The sequence below is a fragment of the Artibeus jamaicensis genome, unplaced genomic scaffold (genome assembly GCF_021234435.1).
Source record: "Artibeus jamaicensis isolate MK-2021 breed Jamaican fruit bat unplaced genomic scaffold, CSHL_Jam_final contig_354, whole genome shotgun sequence".
In the NCBI taxonomy this organism is placed as follows: domain Eukaryota; kingdom Metazoa; phylum Chordata; class Mammalia; order Chiroptera; family Phyllostomidae; genus Artibeus; species Artibeus jamaicensis.
In genome coordinates this window covers 42,465,831-42,486,683 of record NW_026521803.1, presented here as the reverse complement: position 1 = coordinate 42,486,683, position 20,853 = coordinate 42,465,831, and the positions used below count along the sequence as shown (strand labels likewise).

The 20,853-nt window shown below is 37.9% G+C and overlaps 1 protein-coding gene across 1 annotated transcript in view; it reads right to left on the bottom strand.

Moving 5' to 3' along the window:
- DOK6 (docking protein 6) overlaps positions 1-20,853 on the bottom strand; it is a 246,278-nt gene that overhangs the window by 155,518 nt on the left and 69,907 nt on the right. The window contains exon 2 of the mRNA XM_037145497.2: positions 16,078-16,185. Coding sequence (XP_037001392.1) covers positions 16,078-16,185 — 108 coding nt within the window. The remainder of the gene's footprint in view (positions 1-16,077; positions 16,186-20,853) is intronic.

Genomic DNA, 20,853 nt, shown 5'->3' with positions numbered 1-20,853 from the left:
TCTCCTAATATTAAATAGTTCCTTCAACTGTCTTCTTGCATGATTTCGGAGGGAACAATGGATATAACTTTGCTCTTTGTTCCTTTAATGTGTCCACTCCCCAGCTTCTTTCAAGATTTTTTCTTTATCTTTGATTCTCTATAGTTATAAAATGATATGCCTAGGTATAGTTATTTTTTTGTCATTTATTCTTCTGCTTAATGTTCATTGGGCTTCCTGAATCTGTAATTTTTTGTCTGATATTAATTTTGAAGAAACTGTAAGTCATTATTGTTTCAAACATTTCTTCTGTTACATTTTCTCTTCTCCTCCTTGAATTCCCACTATGCATATATCACACCTATAGTTGCCCCATGGTCCTTGGATATACTGTTTGCTTTTGTCTTTGTTCTTTTTGTTTTTTAGTTTTGGTGATTCCTACTGAGATCTCCTTAAGCTCATAGATTCTTTCTTCAGTCATATCCAGTGTACTTATAAGTCTATCAAAGACATTCTTCATTTTTGAGACAGTGTTTTTTTATCCTTTTTTTTTTTTTTTTCGGTTCTTTCTTGGGATTTCCATCTGTCTCCCTACATTGCCCATCTGCTCTTACACACTGTCTACTGGATCCTTTAGAGCCCTTAGCATGTTAATCACAGTTGCTTTAAATTCCTGGCCTGGTAATGCCAACATCCCTGCCATGTCTTGTCCCGAGGCTTGTTCTGTCTCTTCGAATTGTGTTGTCTTTTGGCATGTCTTGTCATTTCCTATTGACAGTCAGAGGTGATATCCTGGGTAAAAACAATTTTCTGTAAATTGGCCTTCCGTAGTGAGGTGGTGAGGTGTGTGTGGGTGGGGGAGGTCCGTGTTCAGTGGTCCTGAGCCTCTGGACTGTGAGCTGACCAGAGCTCCTCAGTCCCCGCCGGCCTCAGGTGGGAGAGAGTGGGCAGGAGTGGGGCATTTCCTTCGTCTTCAACAAGGTGCCCGTTTGACTTGTCTGATCACTCCGTGGTGTTTTCCGTGACTGCCAACCAAGGGTTTTGTTGAAGGGAAAAGACTTAGTTCCCTTCGTGATTCACCAAGCCATCCTAAAAGCACTGTCAACCACTACCTAGTGTTCAAAATGGATAAAAAATTACAGATGTATTTCATATTTTAAGGAATTCTGGTCCTCCCGCCCTGACCAGCATGGCTCAGTTGGTTGGGAGTCACCCTGCAAAGCTAGAAGTCACCTGTTCAATTCACAGTCAGGGAACAGGCTGGGGTGTGGATTCTGTCCCTGGCTGGGGGCTTATGAAAGGCAACCCGTCAAGACTTCTCTTTCACATTGATGTCTATTTTATCTCCCATTCATTCTCCCTCCCTTCTCCTCTCTCTGAAAATAGACAAACAAAAACTTAAAAAAAACCTTTTGGTCCCCCAAATTGAAGATAATACCTCCAATGCTGATTAGGACATGGTAGCACTGAAAGACTTAAAATAATACGTGACTAAACAATGCACCCTGTGTCATGTAAAATAATATCTGTAAAATATAACTATTTGGCTACTTGTTTAAGAGCCTGATGTTGTTTGTCACATTCCCTCCTAAAATCTGTAACGACCAAGACTTCTAGCCTGATAAAAGAATGAGCTCATTACTCGGGGTTGCAGTGTAGGCTTTCTGGAGCAGCCCTTTTGCCTTCTGTGCCAGTGAATCTACAGCTCTCTCACACTGCTGGAGAGTTCATTTTAATGTATGCTTTGCTCACATTTGTTTTTCTCTCTACTCTTAATTATCTCATTAGATTAACATGCAAAATTAAGATGAGCAAGATGAGTGATTTTTATATATATGTATGTATATGAGAAAACATATGTTTACATATGTCTATTCATGCAAAGCTTACATATATTTCCAGGCATGTACTACATATATTTCCTATCTATCTATGTGTTTATCTATCTATCTATTATCTATTTATCTGAAAATACTCAGCTTCTGTCCCAGGAAAGAAAATTTAGACACCAATACCAAAGGATTAATACCCTAGAGAGAAAGATGAGAAAGCTTTTTGGAACAATGATTCACATATTATATTTAAAGTACATTTAAGTATGTTCTCAAATGTAGTTACACTCTTGAATATTTAAATGATTTAATAATTGACTCAAGTGACATTAAGCCAAATTTTATGCTAACACAGTAAATTGAAGTTACATTTGAAAAAGAGATGATATTTTCAAGAATTATTCATTTTAACTAAACAGAAGATCTTTCCAAATTAAGTAGAGTCTAAAAGCAGCAAAGATCTTGTGTTGCTCAAGAGTTCATGCAATTTGTGTCTGGTGAGCATAATTGATAAGCTGCTATAGAAGATAATTATATGTAATCTCATTATACAAAAGAATATAAAACATCTATTCTGCTCAAGGGCTTTTTAAAGTATCTTTATTTATAAATATTAAAAAATATTAGGACAGATATTATGGATTACCTCTGTCTTCTCATAGCAAAAACCAAGAAAACAAACTAATGGATAGCCTACAAAAAAACAGCCAGCTTTTTCTAACTTTTCAAACTTTCGTGCCTTGGGTGATCTGACAGATGATAGAGTTCAAACAAGGGGTTTGCTCTTCTGCAAAATAACATTTAGAAATGCAGACAAGCTCTCCAGGCAGACTGTTACACTGGTTTCCAGGGCAGTGCAAAGCTTTTTGTTGCTGATCGTTAGTGTGATGCCATGCACCTGGTTGTGCCCCGAGACATTAAAGAGATGTCAGGAGGGCAAAGCGCTCATGAGGAGTGTAAACTCCCTCCTCTCACTCGTCCTTGTTAGGAAGTTCAAGTGTTACCCCAGATTATAAACCATTTTGAAGTCAGACCAGGAGCTTTCCTAAGGAGTCTGTGTATCTTTGGAACTATTCTTCTCCAATTCAATGTACATTAAAAAAAACATTTTGAATCATAACAATTGAGGTCAAGTCTAATATATTTGAATCTCCTATCCTCACTCTTAATTCTCAGGACACTATGGATCTACCATCCAGGAGGAAACTGCATTTTCATAGATGAAGACAACTTTAAAAATGATGTTTTTATCTGTTTAAAAATAAAAATGTTATTAGTCTAAATCCAGTCAATATAACATAAAAATCATTATCAACATTTATTATGATTGTGGAAATCCTATAGCATTTCAATAATAGATCAATCAATTATTATGTTACTTAATAACTGAATCTATACTTTGAAATATTAATTTTCCACATGGTCACCTTGGGTGACCAGGCACACTGTTAAGTATCAATTAAAGTTTAATAAAAACATTAAAATAATTAGTTTAAATAAATATGAAATTAACAGAATTTAAAGGAAAAATAACTCAAAATGATTCAGGTTGTTTAGTTCTAAGCCAAGAAATACCATAGTCAACAGTTTCAAATACTGAGGTCTAATAAGTGGTATAATTAAAACCAATATATAAACATACCTAGATGATGAGTTTGTTAACTGATGTGATTTAAATTTTTTCAAGGGGCAATCCTTAAAGAATTCATGGTGTTAAAGTCAAATTGTTCAAAGACGAAACATATAAGCCTTTTCTCTGAATTCACAAATAACAGTGATAAGCCCTAGTATAGACTTAAAAACAACTGTGAAGCAATGCGGACCTAGACCCGTACAGGCACACCTTGCAACGCTGCAGGTTCCACTCCAGGTCTAAATAAAGCAGCTATCCAGAATAAAGCAACTGTCTCCATAAAGTGAGTCCCACACATTTCCTGTTTTCCCAGTGCACATAGAATTTATGTTTATGCTACACTGTAGTCTATTATATGTGCAATATTATGTCTTAAAAACAATGCAAATACTTTGATTCAAATACTTGATTGTTAAAAATGCTATCACCTGAGCCTCCCATGAACCATACTTCTCTTGCAGGTGGAGGCTCCTGCCTTCATGTTGCTGGCGGCTCACTGATCAGGGTGGGGGTCACTAGGGACTGGGGTGGCTGCAGTAATTTCTTAAAATAAAGAAAAGAGATGTTTGCTGCATCAATCGACTTTATCCACCCACAACTGAACTTCTTTCAAAATTGGAATTAACCCTCTCAGTCCCTCCTTTTTGTTTTATTGGCTAATTTTATGTAACAATCCAAAGGCTTTGTTGTCATTTCAACCATCTTCACAAGGAGTAGGTGCCATCTGAAGAAACCATTTTCTTTCTTCATTCATTGGGAGCAACTCCTCGTCATTAGCTTTATCATGAAATTGCAGTAATTCTGTCACACCTCTAGTCTCCACTTCCAGTTCTAGTTCTCTTGCTCTTTCTATCACATCTGTGATTACTTCCTCCACTGAAGTCTGGAAGACTGTGGGAGGAAGTAATCTGAGTCTTCCTCCCACAGTCATCCTTGAGGGTTGGGATCTACTTCCCCCAAACACTGTTGATGTTGACTTCTTCCATGAATATCTCTTAATGGCATCTAGGATGGTGAATACTTTCCAGAGGGTTTTCAATTTACTTTGCCCCAATCCATCAGAGGAACCACCGTCTATAGTAGTTAAGGCCTAACAACATGCAATTCTTAAATAAAACTTAAAATCAAAACCGCTTGGGGTGCAGAGTGGGTGTTGTGTTATCAGACATAAACACAGCATTCATCTCGCTGAGCAACTCCTTCAGAGCTCTTGGGTGACTGGGTGAACTGTCGATGAGCAGCGATATTTTGAAAGGAATCTTTTTTCTTTTCCTGAGTGGAAGGTCTCAACAGTGGGCTTAAATGACTCAGTTAACCATTTTGTAAATAGATGTGCTGTCATGCAAACTTAGTTATTCAACTTATAGAGCACAGAGTAGATTTAGCATAATTCTTAGGGGCTCTAGGATTTTCAGAATAATAAATGAGCATTGGCTTCCACTTAAACTCACCAGTTGCATTAGCCCCTAACAAGAGAGTCAGCCTGTCCTTTGAAGCTTTGAAGCCAGGCATTGCCTTCTCCTCTCTAGCCATGAAAGTACCTTCTTCCAATATAGGGCTGCTTCATCCACATTGAAAATCTGTTGTTCAGTGGAGCTGCCTTCATTAATTAATACAGCTAGATCTTCTGGATGACCTGCTGCAGCTTTCAGCTCAGCACTTGTGCCCCACCTTACCCTGTAGGTTACGGAGCCTGCTTCTCTCCTTAAACTGTTAACCAGCTTCAGCTAGCTTCAGATTTCTCCTCTCTCTCTCTCTCTTTCTCTCTCTCTCTCTTTTATCTCCACCACTCTCTGCCTTCATAGAATTAAAGAGACTTAGGGCCTTGCTCTGGATGAGGCTTTGGCTTAAGAGAATGTTGTAGTCACTTTGAGCTTACAGCCAGTTGACTAAAATTTTCTCCATATCAGATAGAAAGCTGTTTTGCTTTCTTATAATTCATGTGTTCACTGGAGTAGCACTTTTAATTTCCTTCAAGAACTTTTTCTTGGCATCCATGACTCGGCTCACTGTTTGGCTCAAGAGCTTTAGAGGACTCTCTTGGCTTTCAACATGCCTTCCTCGCTAAGCTTAATCATTTCTAGCTTTTGATTAAATGAGAGACATGTGATTCTTCCTTGCACATGAACACTTAAAAGCCATTGTAGAGTTATTAACTGGCTTAATTTCAATCTTGTTGCTCCTCAGGGAACAGGGCAGCCCAAGAAGAAGGAGGGGGATGGGGGAATGGCCAGTCAGTGGAGCAGTCAAAACACACAGAGTATTTATGGATTAAGTTGCCATGTACATTGTCACAGTTTGTGGTGCCCCCCTCCGAAAAAATAACAATAGTGACATCCAAGATCACTGATCACAGATCACCAGAACAAATATAATAATAACGAAAAACTTTAAAATACCTTGAGAATAATCAAAATGTGACACAGAGACATGAATTGAACGAATGCTGTTGGAAAAGTGGTGACAACAGCTTTCAACTTGTAAAAAATCACATTGTGTGCGAAGCACAATAAAGTGAAGTGAAATGAGGTAAGTCTGTATCTCCACAACCACTGCACGGACACCTTCCCAAACTCTATAGCAGAAAGAGAACGTACACGTGGACAACTCCCAAATCTTACTGTCCTGTTCCACTTTGTCGGTGTGAATTATATAGGTTAATGGTCATGAGAAATCTGTTTGAACTTATACATTGTTCTGTATTTATTTAGTTATATATTTAACATTTTAATAAAATCATTTATGATACCATACAAACATTTTAAAATAAAAATACCCCAAATAGGTGAAGAGTGACAAATATTCTTACGTTTTTGCAAAACTCTTAATGTCTTACTTGATACTCATATCTTCTGAATTCTATTTGTTACAATGTATAGTTTTAAGTATACACAGAAAATAAAGCCTCATACAGACATGAAGTCGTAAAAGGCAAGAATAATTTAAGAGCATTTTCAGTTAACTGTGAGTATTCTTTGATTCTGTCTCCAAAATTGGCAAATGTTTTCTTAAAGGTCGTTGCCATGGAGAGTCCGACATCATGCAATCCACTTTTTTACACTCTGTTGCATTAAAATCGATGGTCTATTTTCAACTTTGACTGATTGCTGGAGTAATTCTGGATCACTGCATTATGAAGCTCTTACAAATGTTGACATATTTCCTTACTGATATAAAATATACATTAATATGACCCTTGATTTCCACAGAAAAATCCGTAGGTTTTGAGAAGTTGTCAAGCTCGAGAATGCAGACATGAGATTCTCAAATTTTAATTTTCACTTGAAAACGTACACTTTAGCATTGTTAATGAATACTGTCAGTTTTCTCCCTCATTTAGTTCATTTTCAAGACAATGTCTGACAAATACCTAAGTCCGAATGACCATACTTTGTCAAACACCCTCTTATTGAAACAGCTGTTCTTCAGAGAACAGATTAGCTATTTTGCATGAAACTTCGAAAAACACACAGTGTTCCTCCCAGAGCTAACACTGCATGTCAGATGTGGTAGAGAGTTTTGTGTGTTCCTACCATGTTTTTTCAAGCAGAATATTAAAAAGATGTACTTAAGAATTTAGATTTCATAAAATAATTTTGTTGATTCATCAATGTCATTCTGAAGTAAAATGTAATAACATCGGTATATATATTTATTCCTCATGTATTTAATTATTTGGGTGCATGCATAATGATAATATAATGACTTTAGTCCCACTTATTTTTGCTTTTGTCGCTTCAGCTTCCGGTGTCCCACCCGAAGCAATCATTGCCTAGATCAATGTCCACGAGCTTTTTCTCTGTTTCTTCCAGGAGTTTTATGGTTTCTGGCTCACCGTTAAGCCTTTAATGCTTCTGGGTTGTTTCCTCTGTGTGTTGTAAGGGTTCGATTTCATGCTTGTTTTGCATATTCAGTTTTTTCAACAACGTTCATTGTGGAGACAGTTTTTCTCTCTTGCATTTCTGAAACTAGATGAAGACCAGCTGACCATGTATGCTAGGGTTTATTTCTGGGCTCTTTGTTCGGTTCCACCGGTAAATGTTTCTGTTTCTAGGCAATTTTTGTACTGTTTTGATTACTATAATGATGGGAAAGCAGCTCTCTCACTTTCGCCAGCCTAAAAATTTCCTTTCCAAATGAGAGAGAAAACAAAACCATAAATAGCATGCTGCCGGAGTCAGATCACAACACAGAGATTCTCTAGGTACACCTGACGTGGCTGCAAGAGCTTCTTAAAAGCAGAGCGTTTTCTCCAGCTGGTCACCCAAGGGAAAGTCAGAGATGCAAAGCTAGGGAAGGATTTGGTATGCCATCATTGTCACAGAGAGGGAGGCAACCGAACATGCCAAGGATGGAGAGCAGCACTTCCTCACAGCCAGCAGGAACTAGGGGGTCTGTGTGAGCCAGCCGCAGATGGAGCTTGGAGCAGGGTTCTCTCCAGAGCCACTGATGACAACTTGGTCTGACAGACACCTTGACCCCAGGCTTGGAAAACCCTCAGCAGAGGACAGATGAGCTGAGTCGTTTGATCTACAGAACTGCAGGCTCAGAAATCAGTATTTTTGAGCCTCTGAGTTTGTGGTTATTTGTTGTTTAGCAATAGAAAATGGTAGAAGTACTCCAATTACTGTTAGTGACCAAACTGCATAAGAGATCGAATCTTTGGGGATAATGATGGTTCTGATCGCATTAGTTTACCTGCAAGATGGAGGTGGAATAAAAGGTAGGAAAAATGACTTTTGGTTCAGTTCTAAGACTAGGAGAATATTGGCAGCCCTGAGCTTGGGAAGACAAATTTCTCTATGCCAAGGCACATATTTTAGGAAAGCATTAAAGGATTGATTAAAAAGGAAATATGGGCTTTGAAAATTAGGGTAACATTTAACTTTATAGTACATTGAATGTGTAAATATGATGAACTAGATTCAAAGATCTAGAAAAAGAGAACTCAACAAATGTTGCATTTTGATGCAAACACATTAAGTCTCTCTTCTCCTCTTTTTGTTTCCAAATAAATGGAAAAAACACATCCTATTTCCCTGGTTATTATTATATAGAAGGTTTTAACCATCTCTTTAGGAAGTCAAATTAGATCTGAAATAGTTCTTAGTAGAACAAATGTAACAGTTATCATCAAAAGAAGTAATTTCATTGACTATCAAAATGCATCATTCCTTAAATTAAAAACCTCTATTCAACCACTTTAAGTGGCTGCTGTTGATTTGTAACCTTGGCTTGCTAATGGTTAATTAAAATTTTAACTGTTTTTATAGAAATATTAGATACAAAAAAAAGCATTAAAAATTTTAATTATATACATTCAAACTAAATATAACAGCATTGTTATTTATAAAAGTTGCTAAATAGACATTTATAGTAATGTTAAAGTATTAATTCATGAATAAATTCTAACTGAAATAATTTTCAAGTTGTATGTTGTAAATAAGCATGCATTCAGTACTTGAAGTATAATATATAACTTTCCATTTATGTCAGAAAGACAATTATACAGTATTTCTCCTATCCCATCTGTTAGAGATTGTACAATTAGCCAGAGTTCATTAATGGGGGAAAAAGGAGTTTTTTAAAAACCAAAATGCATTGATGATATTCTGAGATAACAGTTAAGAGCATTGGGTATCAATCCTTTAAATAAAAGTAAAAAAGTTTCAGAAATAATGAAAATAATGTCATAACAGAATGGGGCAGTTAAATATTCCTTCCCAAATTACTATTTGATTTGCCATGTAAAATGACTTGTTTGATATTACAAGTTACTTTATTATGCAAATTGGTCTCAACATTTTTCTAAAGTCAGTATTAATTATTTCCCTGGTTTCAAAGATGCAGAATAGGCAGCAGTAGTGACTTGTACAACCACAGTCATTTAATGTTTTCCCTACTATCTAACACGAAATTATCATCTTACTCTATGAGCTAAGATACTATTTGCAATTTACAGTAGGAAAATGAGAGAAAGATACTGTTGAAGTCATTCCACGTTTTTTGTGATGTAGGGCCATTGTGGATGATTGCCTCACACACACACAAGTGATAGTTTAAAAAAGTTGAATAAAGAATAATTTTGCCAACATAAATTATATGCCTATATCTTCTAAGTCAAGCCCAGACCAATCTTCCAGATATTTTCTAAGTCTGATTCCTTATTCAGTGAACAGGTACCTGTTGTGGAACAGTAGGTTATAAATAAAAGTCCTGATTGCTCAGTGATCTATGTTCTGTGGCAGCCTTAAGCAGCACAGAGTGATTCTTCTTGAGGTATCTTAGATGTTGTAAAATTTTAATTGGCCTTGATTCAAGTATTACCAAGATTAAGTTTCCCTCTGGGAGTCTCCTCTGATTTTGAGATCACAGCTTTGCAGATCCTCTCCCCCTGAAAATCTTAGCTCCCCCCTCACTCCTGCTCTTCCCTGGCTTTGGAGTTGCCCATTCACAGCACCCTCACCTCCACCAGAGACTCTACACAGACCAACACCATGCCTTGGGCATTTCCCTCCTCCTTCACTTCCTACAGAAGACCCACTTTCCATATTTCATTTCCTTCAGTCTTCCCTGAGTGACTAGCATGTGATCAGCTAATATGAGCAAAACAATCAATCATAGATTAACGTGTGATTTTTCTAGGAAATGAGTGTGTTAATGGAAGCTTATATTCTAATAGCTGAGACCTCTTCAAGATAAGAAATTACAGATGGATGGATGGATGAATGGATAAGATGCTTTAATCTGAATAAATGATTATCACTATGGGAATTTACAGCAGGTATTTAAAGAGACACCAAGCCTTTGAACACCCTTCACATCACACCAAATGTGTACTTATCCAAGCATATAGCCATTGGAATAAAAATGTAAATCTTCAGCATAACATATTGTACACCTGTGCTATTATTCCACACTTATCAATGATTTTGCTTCTATCATTGAGGGTATGCTATATTTGCAGGTGGCTATCTTTCATAAGGATGTCTTAATCTTTTCCCCAACTTTCTTAGACATTTGCTTTACATAAAGATCAATACTGACAACTCCAAACAGGAGAAAAGAGGATGGAATACAATGATGTTTTCAGTGCCAGGTTACAGGGAATTTAGAAATAAGATTGGCCCCTGTGCAGGCATCTGTTTTTCAGGCTCACATAACTTTCGGCACTGGAACATTTACCTTTTTAAATTCTTCACTGGTAGTTTTACCTTCATTCATCCTTCCAGGGGACTTATTTATTTTTTCCCTCCCTACTGACAGCACTCATTTATTTTATTAAATTTTCTAAAAACTATCTCTTTTTCACCTGCTGAGAAAATTAAGAAAAATTTATTAACTGATTGTATGTAAATTGCTGTAGTTCAGTTTTCACTGTGGATAAATTTGTTTTGAATATTTGTTATGACAATTATATACAGCTAAACTTTCCAACTTAATACATTTTTAATAACTTCCTTCAGCAGCTAGTGATTTGAATTTCAATTTTTTTTTCTATCAGGAAGCAAAAAAAGTCTATACCATTTTATAGCAGTTTTATATAAGAATTGATTTATGTGGTAAGCTCTTTCACAGTAAACATATTAAATGTCTAAATGAGACTATTAATACTCATAAGTTTTACAATATGCATATTCCAGACAGAGTATAGCACAAGGTTAAGGCTGGCAAAGAAATAACTGTCATTAGCTTCTTTTTCCGAAGCCCCTTATTTAGACTGAAAACACTTCACTCATTTGATTGATTATTTTCATTTATTACTTTTGAGCATTATAGTATATTTTAGGGCATACCAAAATAACCAATGAATCCTAACTTTGAAGTATTTAAACATTAACAAATGGAACAATTTGGAAAAGTCATACTAGTCTATTTCTTCAAGCTCTCTTGAAAATGAAGAACTTTGCTTCCTACCTCCACCCCTCTATTCTAGAAATCTAATATTTAGACTGACCATTAATTGCCCCAGAGAAAACGAAGTTTTAAAATAGGCCCACCTTTTTCATAAAGAGATCTTCCTTTATTGACCTGGCTGTCAGAGCGAACTGTAAGCAGTTTACAGCTTCATCACTGTTCACTTCTGGAAAATAGGGTTCCTAGTTCTCTGAATGGAAAAGGCCATAAGAAGTGGTGGTTTGGCTTTTGATTTTTGAGGGTAAAAATATCAAGGATATTTTCAATTGCTCTTTTTTTTGACTTGGTGGCTGGTTGTCCAGGCCTTGAACAAATTTCATGCCATCTGACCCCTGGGGTGATATTCTCTGCATCACCCGCTCCATCTGCCTCCTGCAGGGAGGGACAGTCCCAGGGAGAAGCCATACAACCTCCAAGGCTCGCTCTGCTTCAAACCCTCTGCAAGTGTCCATATTTTCCATAATTTGCTTCGTTGAGAAAAGGAACAATGATCTCTTTAGAATTATTACATTTTCATTTTGGTGTGTATTTAAAGACTCTTGATGATCACTATAAATTTTATAAATTTGTTCAGTATTTTAACATTTATTCTACTAACACTTCCTCATTTAAATAGCACTTTTCCTAATATTTTATTTCATGAATTAGCTGTTTTTCTTTTCATTCAACAGTCACATTTTTTTTTAGTTGTAACTCTGAATAAATCTGGGATGGAAATATCTGAGGAGTATTCCGGATGTCACCATAAGGTCGATACGATAGTGCCCGTCTCTTACAGGAAACAGTTCCAGTTTACACTGTGAGGCTTTCACAGAGAGGTGTTGGCACACACCCTCCTTAACACGAACTCCCTCCAACAGCTGTCCCAGAGAGTTCCACTCCAGTCTGGCTGTACTCTAGTTGTTCATTGAAATATCTGCCTGAACACATACCACAAATATCTCCTAATTTACAAATAAGTGTGACTTTTTTCTTTACCACTGAACAGTGCTCCCCCTCATGTGGTCTCGGTCCCCACTAACAGCAGATGACCCTATGACATCAGTTCCAAAAAGGCACCAGTCTCACTCCCATCTCATGCCCGCTATATGCAATTGATTACTAAGTCTTCGTAGGTCTACTTACTATACCTGGAAAAATACACCCAAATCAACCCCTTCTCCACCTACCTTACCTTTATCCATTCAGGACTTTGTTGCCCATTTAGGAGAAGTGGGAATATTATAATATTCAATGAACACATTTTTCTGTATATAGTCAATCTGTTATGCTATTCATTTGATTTGATGTTACACATTATTTTTTAAATGTATACTTGAAGATATGAAAAACCATTTAAAACCCTTCTCAACTTCTTTATTGCTTAAATGATAAGGACCAAACACATGAGTAAGGCATCAGTGATGCTTCGCATGCCCCTCCTACTTCTTTGGAGCGTTTCTCTCTGCTGTCCCCAAGCCCTCCTGCCAGAGTTTGCCAATACTATACTCAAACTTTCTTCAAATTGCCATGCAGCGGGACCTTTCAGTATATGTAAACCCACTCTTTCTTCCCTTTTTAATAACGCATTCTTCTCCATTAGTTTGTTTTGTCAAAACAGAGTATTCTTGAGAAACCACCTGACACTTACTTACCTCCTTTGGAAAGTCCTAATTTCTGGAGGCAGAATTGACTGTTCCCTCTGCTTTTATATCTCCACTTTGCCTGTCCTCCTATTTCACTACAGAGAGCTGTTTGCAAACCTAATTTCACTTAATGGTCAAATCTTAAAGCAGTGATAACTCTTAGCATTTATTGACTGTGTAGAATCTTATTTCTTTCCTTATGGCAGGCCTGGGGAGTTGGGACATTTTTGTCCCTCTTGTACAAATGATAGGAGAACCTGAACCCACTTCACCTTCTATCTTGTCACTAGACAGTGTGGCCTCACAAAAATACATATTTGTTAAAATGGTGTTTTATTTATTTATTTATATTGAATTGTGTTTAACAGCAGTTTCCTGGTAAACAGAAGCAGGACGCAGTGGTGTGTTTCTCATCTCACCCAGTGAAAGACAGTGTTTATGCTGAAAGTTTTTACTTTAATTTGAACAAAGTTAGAAGTGCTTATTGGTAATATAATTTTGATGAGCTGGCCGATCACAACTGAGTGATAAAGAGTGGCGTGATAGAATAATAGAAGATGATATAAGATCATCTGAATAACACTAGGTGTATATTCTAGGAGAAAAAAAGGAAAAGCTGGTCATGCAGCCAGGTAAGATTGTAGGAAGAAGGAAAAAATGATGTTGACACACCTTTAAATTAAATATTTTGGTTCAAATGCCTAATGGACATTTCACGCAGAACCCACAGAGAGGAAATTTCTGATCATTTACCCAAAGCCTATCATGAGGCGTCCAGTTAGAAGGACTGGGCAAAACTTGCTAAAATATGACAAATAAGAGAGGAGGCCGTTCCCATACTTTTCTTGAAAACAGCCCTTAAGACTTATTATTATTATTGTCATATCAAAATTGGTGTGACTTCCCCACGTTAGTTTACAATCACTGAAGAAAAAATAAGAATAAATTCCTGAAGGAAAACTTCCATCACTAAGAAATGGCATTAGCCTCCCAAATGCCATGCAGAGCACATTGTAATAATAAAAACTTCAGTCATCACACCGGGAAGGTAAATTTTAGCTGTCACATAGACCGAATCTAGTTACTCCAGCGCTTTAGGGACCTTTGGGTTGCAGTCGACGGCATCTGTTTTGCTATTTATTACAAGATGAACGACTCCTATTCTCACTGCGCTCCCCTCGATCTTCTGCTGCTGAATTTACACAGGCCGGAGGGCGGAAGCTCAGGCACATGAAGTGTGCACATGCTTGAAGTGATGGTCATAGTACCCGTGCTCATCCAACCTCCTCAGATCTGCACTCACTCTGTTCCTCCCTCTTTGTTAGGTCGGTCTCGGGTTCTTGGAAAGACCAAATCCTATTGTTCCACATGGGGACCTCTAAACATCCCATTTTGGGGCTCTTAGATCCCCGTGTGGGCTCACAGGTGTGTGATAACACATCCATGGTTTCAAATCATCACTGCTCCCCATCGTGGCTCAATTTTACAGCGAAACTTATTGAAATAAATGGCTTGACCACCTGCCCCACCCTCCCTTCTCACTCTCTTGGAAGTCACTGAATGAAATTGGGCCTTGCATTTCAGCGAAACAGCCCTGGGTAAAGCCACCGAGGTCTCTGTGACGTATGTCCAGTGGTCCCTTCTCGGTCAAGTTTCTCCATCTCTCAAGCTGGACACAGAATACCACTCACTCAGTTTTTTTAAACACACTTTTCTCTTGCTTTCCTGTGAGTTACTCTAATGCATTCCTTCTCACTGCCTGCGTTTCTCAGATTTCTATTCTGGCTCCTCCACCTCCACCAATCCTCTAACTTGGGGGAGTGTTAATTATCTCCTCTTTCTTCATTCTCTCTCAGGGACAGTTTATCCAGTGCTACAGAATGAAGTATTATCAAGAAGCCAATGATAGGAAAATGAATAACTCTTTATCAGTGACATTCCCCCCATTCAGGCCCACATTTGTTTATCTAATTAGCTACTTGACATTTTAGCTTGAATATGTAATAGACATTTCAAATTCAACATATACCAGGTGAAAGCTTGTGATTTTCACTCCGTGTCCGCTCTTCAAGTCCTCCCATCTTCATAAATCACACCACCTGCATCTCTATTGCTAAAGCCCACATTCCTGGGTCACTCGAAAGCCCTACCTGTCACTCATACCCAACATCTCATCCCCGAGGACGGCCTGTCAGGTTCCACAAACCAATTCCAAAATGTGTCCTTTGATTTCCAACTTTAATGCTATACCTAGTTATTTTTTATCTCAGTATGTCTATAGTACCATTTAGTCCTTATAAATCCCATTGGTAGGCAGTATTGTAATCTTCATCTGTCACAGGAGAGAAAGTAGGTACATAGAGGTTAACTAGCTTCTGCAACTTCAAACAGATGTTAAATTTAGGAATAGGAATCTTTACTGCATCATCAGATGCACCACCAAACAGTACTGTTTCAAATTTTGAGTTCTGATCATGAATCCTCCACATGAATCTATCCAAGACTTAACTGTGTTTTCATACTCTCACCAAAGATTAGGCAGCACGTTTAACATCATGGCAGTGTTCCTTCTTACATTTAATTCTCAAGAAATTGATATTTCATTCCTAGAATTTCTGCCACATCAATCTTTACATATCGGCATATTTAATGATCACTGTCTTGTTAAGGCTATAAACAGTAAATGCCACGTCCATTACAGGTTCATCAGCACTACTGACTCCAGCCTTAAAAGTTGTATCTTGTAAATATAACCAATGGTTTAAATCAAAGTAACAAATGCACAATTAATCTGAAGAGCAAGAAAATGCTTACTCAGCACCTTGGAAAATGATCTGGTTGAGTTATGCGCTACCTCATTCTGCAAAGCAGCAATAAAAATGAGTCTTTCACTTTGCAGAGGTACCTCTGGCATTTATAGCAGATCATTAAAATAAAGGAGAAAAATAACTTTTGCATTTTATTGGAACAGAGACATTTTATCCTGGCCACGCATTTTTCCTTTGCAGATTCATTAATCAAAATAAACGTCTCCACAAGTTGTTGCCAAGGGTCTGGCTATTCCCTAGCAATTCCAAAGACTGAGATTTACCTTATGGAAGTTTCTGAAATATGCTGCCTTTTCATCCGGAAATTTTTCTAGCCTTCTGGGTCCTTTACTAGAAGCCTTCTTGAAAACCAACCAGCATCGTCTGAAAATCTGAAAGGAAATAAAGAAATTGTACTAACTATTTTTTTTACATGAGTGTAGTAGCATCAGGAATTTATTGAATTAGTCCACTGGGAATAAGTTTTTATAAACACACTTAAGAAACTAACAGGCAGAACAGATAAAATGCTCTTGGCAGCAGACTTTGTTCAGAACATCCATAGCCATTATTGGATATTTACAGATATTGGAAAAATCATTGCTCGTACCAATGTATTTAAAACTCGGCATGGCCCCAGTTATGGCAATCCTAGCTGACCAAGACATACGGGAGATTTTACTTTGTTGTCAGAGATGGTGATGAAGCTAATGGAGGCAGTTGCAGTAGTGGCAATATTGTGGAAGTGAAAGACAGTTACAGGAATCAGCACAGAAATTTGAGAGATTGAAGGCAGGTAAAAAGATCATTGCAAGGCGGGATGTACTTAGATGATCAATATGTATCTCCTGGTTATTTATGAATGGATTTTGCATCTTAGTTGAGGTAGGAAGACTCCCTTGGAATGGAAATGGGATCCAACCCTGGTAATAGAGCTTCTGTTCTTCCCTACAAAGGAATGCTTTTCCCAGCATCCTTTGCACTTCATCGCTCATAACTCAGGGACCACCGTGATGTCCGGCGAAGCCTTCTGACTCTCGAAAGAGGACACAAACACTGCTCCCTCACTGCAATGCCCCAGCCTGTGTGTCTAGTTTTTCTATGTCTAGTTTTTCATTTTCTATGAAAGAGTGAGTCAAACATGAGTCACAAAGTGTGAGTGTTCCTGCATAGGCACTCAATATTGCTACATAAAACCTGATTAATGGATAATAAGAAAAATAGATTTGGTATTTTCCACAGTATCTTATCTCCTTGCTGTTACATTAACAGAAGCACCCTATATAGAAAAAAACTGATCATTACAGACTTGGTGTTAGAGATTGTTTGCCACACTGGGGCCCTTAAAGTGTTATCTTCTTATTTTGGAATAATTTTAGCTTTATAAAATATTTACGAAAATGTGCCCTGGCTGGTGTAGCTCAGTAGATTGAGCACAGGCCTGCGAACCAGAGGATCGTGGTTCAATTCCCAGTCAGGGCACATGCCTGGGTTGCAAGCCAGTTACCTGCAGGCAAAAATTCCCAGCAGGGGATGCACTAAAGGCAACCATACATTGATGTTTCTCTCCCTCTCTCCTTCCCCTTTAAAGATAAATAAATAAAAATCTTTTTTAAAAAAAGGAAAAAATTACAAAAATGATAAAGAGAGTTCCTGTAAAAACTTTACTTATCTCCTCTAAAGTTAATCAGGGTACAGTTTTCAGAACTAAGAATTAACACTGGTAAAATACTGGTAACTCAGTGACAGATTACATTGAGAAATCACCACTTCCTCCCTCTGGCGCCCTATTTTGTTTTGGGATCCAGGCAAGGACACCAAATTGTGTTTACTTGTCCTGAATCTTTAGTCTCCTCTGATCTTTGACATGACAGTTTCTTCATTTTTTTTCTTTTCATGACCCTGACAGTTTGGAAGACTATTTTATACCATGTTCTTCAATTTCTGTTCATCTCAATTAAGTTATTTTGATATTACAAAAGCCTAACGACTATCTCACAATAAAGTGATTAAAACAAATAATTTATGGGGAAAAATAATGTGAATTCATCATGGCTGTGGCATAGTTATATATTGATCACCTGTATACTTGAATTTTTAAACTTAAAACAGTGAAAGGATCCTTTCATGAACGCAGAGGTTTTATTGTGTGTGTGTTTTGGTTTTTCTTTTTTGGGGTGGGGGATCTTGTTTTTAAAAATGTTTAACTTTTTGGTAGGAGTGAAGTAAAGGATCCACAGGATCCCCAGAAGGCCGTGGTGCTGACAATGTGGAATTATCACTGTGCATCAGTGTGAAGTCAGATTCCACAAGAACCAGGGTCTAGAAGCAACCTCGGGCCAGGGGCATAAACTCAGCAGAAGCCAAGATCCCCTCTCCTGCTTGTCTTCAAACAGGGTGGACTATGTTTTGCTGGGGGCCCTAGAGCTGGTGCCTCTTATGAGCATGTTGGACAAATTGCAGAGATGGGCAGTCTAAATGCCTGCTGGACACCAGGAAATCAGTGCTCTGAGGACAAAAATTAAATTAAAGGAATAGGTTTTATTTTGCTTATAAATGAAAGACACCAACCCTTGGGGAACATGAAAGAGAACCGCATCAATGAAATGAGCTACCTCATTTTTATTCCCCCCCATGAGACAGAATAAAGACGTGTCCTTCATTGGCAGCAGTGGGAGCAGACAGTACGCTTTCCAGTTACTGCTCTTCAAGGGCATCTGAGGATGCGGACCATTTGCTGGTTAGCAGGGGATTATTGCTTAGACGCACTTTCTCCTGCCAATGACACTGCCTCCTGCCCTGTCACTGTCGTGATGCTGCTTCACACTCTCCTGGAGAAATCACCGATTTCACCTTCTCATTCAGAGTTACCTCCTAAACATGCCAGTGGTCTCAACAAATAGGCTCCTGGGTTTGTTCAGATTTTCCTTCTAGAAAATTCCATGTTGCTGCCAAGACTCCAGAAATTCCCAGGATCCCCAGCTGCTCAGGCCTCTGTTTTCCACTGCATTAGCCACCCAGCCAGCTGGCTATAATTAAAGAATCCCTCTCAAAGGATCCTTTTCCGTTTTCCTTCAGAGCAATCCCCTTTCCTTGGTGCTTTCTCCTTTTCAAGGTGATTTTACACAACGGACATCTTTGTCTGTTTAACACTCTGTGAAGGAGAGGGCAGATTTCTTGGCTTGAGTTCATAGCCGTAATTATGTTACTTAGCTAGGACCTGTGCACAAGCATTAATGTAGCCAAACGTAGTCAGATTTCATGGGCCCATTCCATCACAAAAAGTTGACCTCATGAACCCTGCACTTCAAACAGGGTTTTGGGTAAGAACTTGGCAGAATTTCTAATGATAGGAGACTCCATTGCACTAAAGGGAATCACAATAATGTCATCTCTAGAGAGTTTGAAGATCTTAAAAGAAAGCAGCATATCTTGGGTAGTATATATCTGTGTTTCCTTCTGAAAGCAAGATACTACATAAATGATGACTTGGGTATAGAATTCAGTTATTTCTTTATAATGGTGTATCATATGAGTAAAGCAAGGCAACAAATAGATAACAAAATGAACAAAGCCCATCCAGGCATAGTTACTGCAGGCTTATTCTCCAAGAAAGTTCAACTACTAAAGTCCTGGGTCTTTGTCTTCTCCCAAATTGTTTATGTACTATTGACAAGCGCACTTTTTTGAAAAAAAAGTCTTTAATATACATGAATATGTGTGCCTCTATTGCTGCATGAACACCAACCTATTTAAATATAAGTGAAAGGATCAACAAAATTGAAAACTTCCACTTCTTACTGTAGTATAATTTGAAGTTCACGTTCATGAGAAAGTTCTCACCAACTTTGTAACTTTAGAGGTTTGCCTCCTTCATCATTGTTTAATGCCAAATATAAACACTGTTATCCATTAACACTGAAAAATGCTTAAAGAGCAATATGTCTATCTCAGTTTTGCTCATTTCATATAGTTGGAAAGGCCAACATGAATATGTTAGCGTTCTCTCATTCCATTATCTTGCTTTCTCTATATCCAGGAAAACAATTTTGAAATTCATAAAGGACAAATGATGATTCCAAAATTGGCACCAGTGGCAATTTTTGAGGAGGCCAAGTGGTTTTTTTTTTCTTTCACCTGAACGTACTGCGTTTGTTCTATTGCACCTGTCTGCCAGGCAGTCAATAAAAAGCAGGGTGAGAACACACACGGGTTGAGAATCACAGCCAGAAATGAAATGCTTCACAGTAGGAGCAAGGTTTCAGTGAGAGTGGGAAATTGTCATCATCAAGAGAATGGAAACGAATTGTAGAGTAGACCTGCTGAGCAGGACCCCGAGTGGGCAATTTTTAGAAATGATCACCGCCCTGAAAGGATACTTACAAGTTCAGCTCTTTCCTCCTCCTGCTCAGAGAGCCCCTCCCTGGCACCAGAGGAGATAGAAAGTCCCTCCTGTCTGCACAAGTAGTCCAGATAGGAGCCGAGCCTTGTGAAGTTTAGTTTCTCTAAAACCAGAATATACCTGGGCTCTATATCAATATATTGTGTTTGAAATTCATGGTGCTTTATTTTCATTGGTCGGTTGTAGAGGCAGAACTCAATAATCACTGCAAACTGTTTATCCACTTTGTTTTTATTTTATGGACCTGGTTCAGGTAGGGTTCCATCATGTCAAGTCCTGTTTCCTGAAGTTTCAGGATCGCAACTTTTCAGCTGATATGTTGACTAGTAAATGAGTCAGATGTCTAAATTGAAGCTCAAAATATTTTCTCTTTAGTTTCCTTCTTTTTCTGGATTTCTTATTTTCTTCATTTGCTAACAGTATATTTAGGCACACAGTTTTAAATCTTGGTGTCGCCAGTGATTTTTTTCTTCTTTTACCTAAACCTCCCAAAGTCTATGGGCAAATCCCAAAAGGGGGATGCCAGTGTGACCTACTGAGTCCAATGGTTTGGATTGAGGAAAAAAGCACATGTAGGAAAGAAATAGAGAATAAGAATAAAAATAGTAGAGAATTTTGAAAACTACATACTTTTCAGCTGATGCAGCAGAAGATGGGA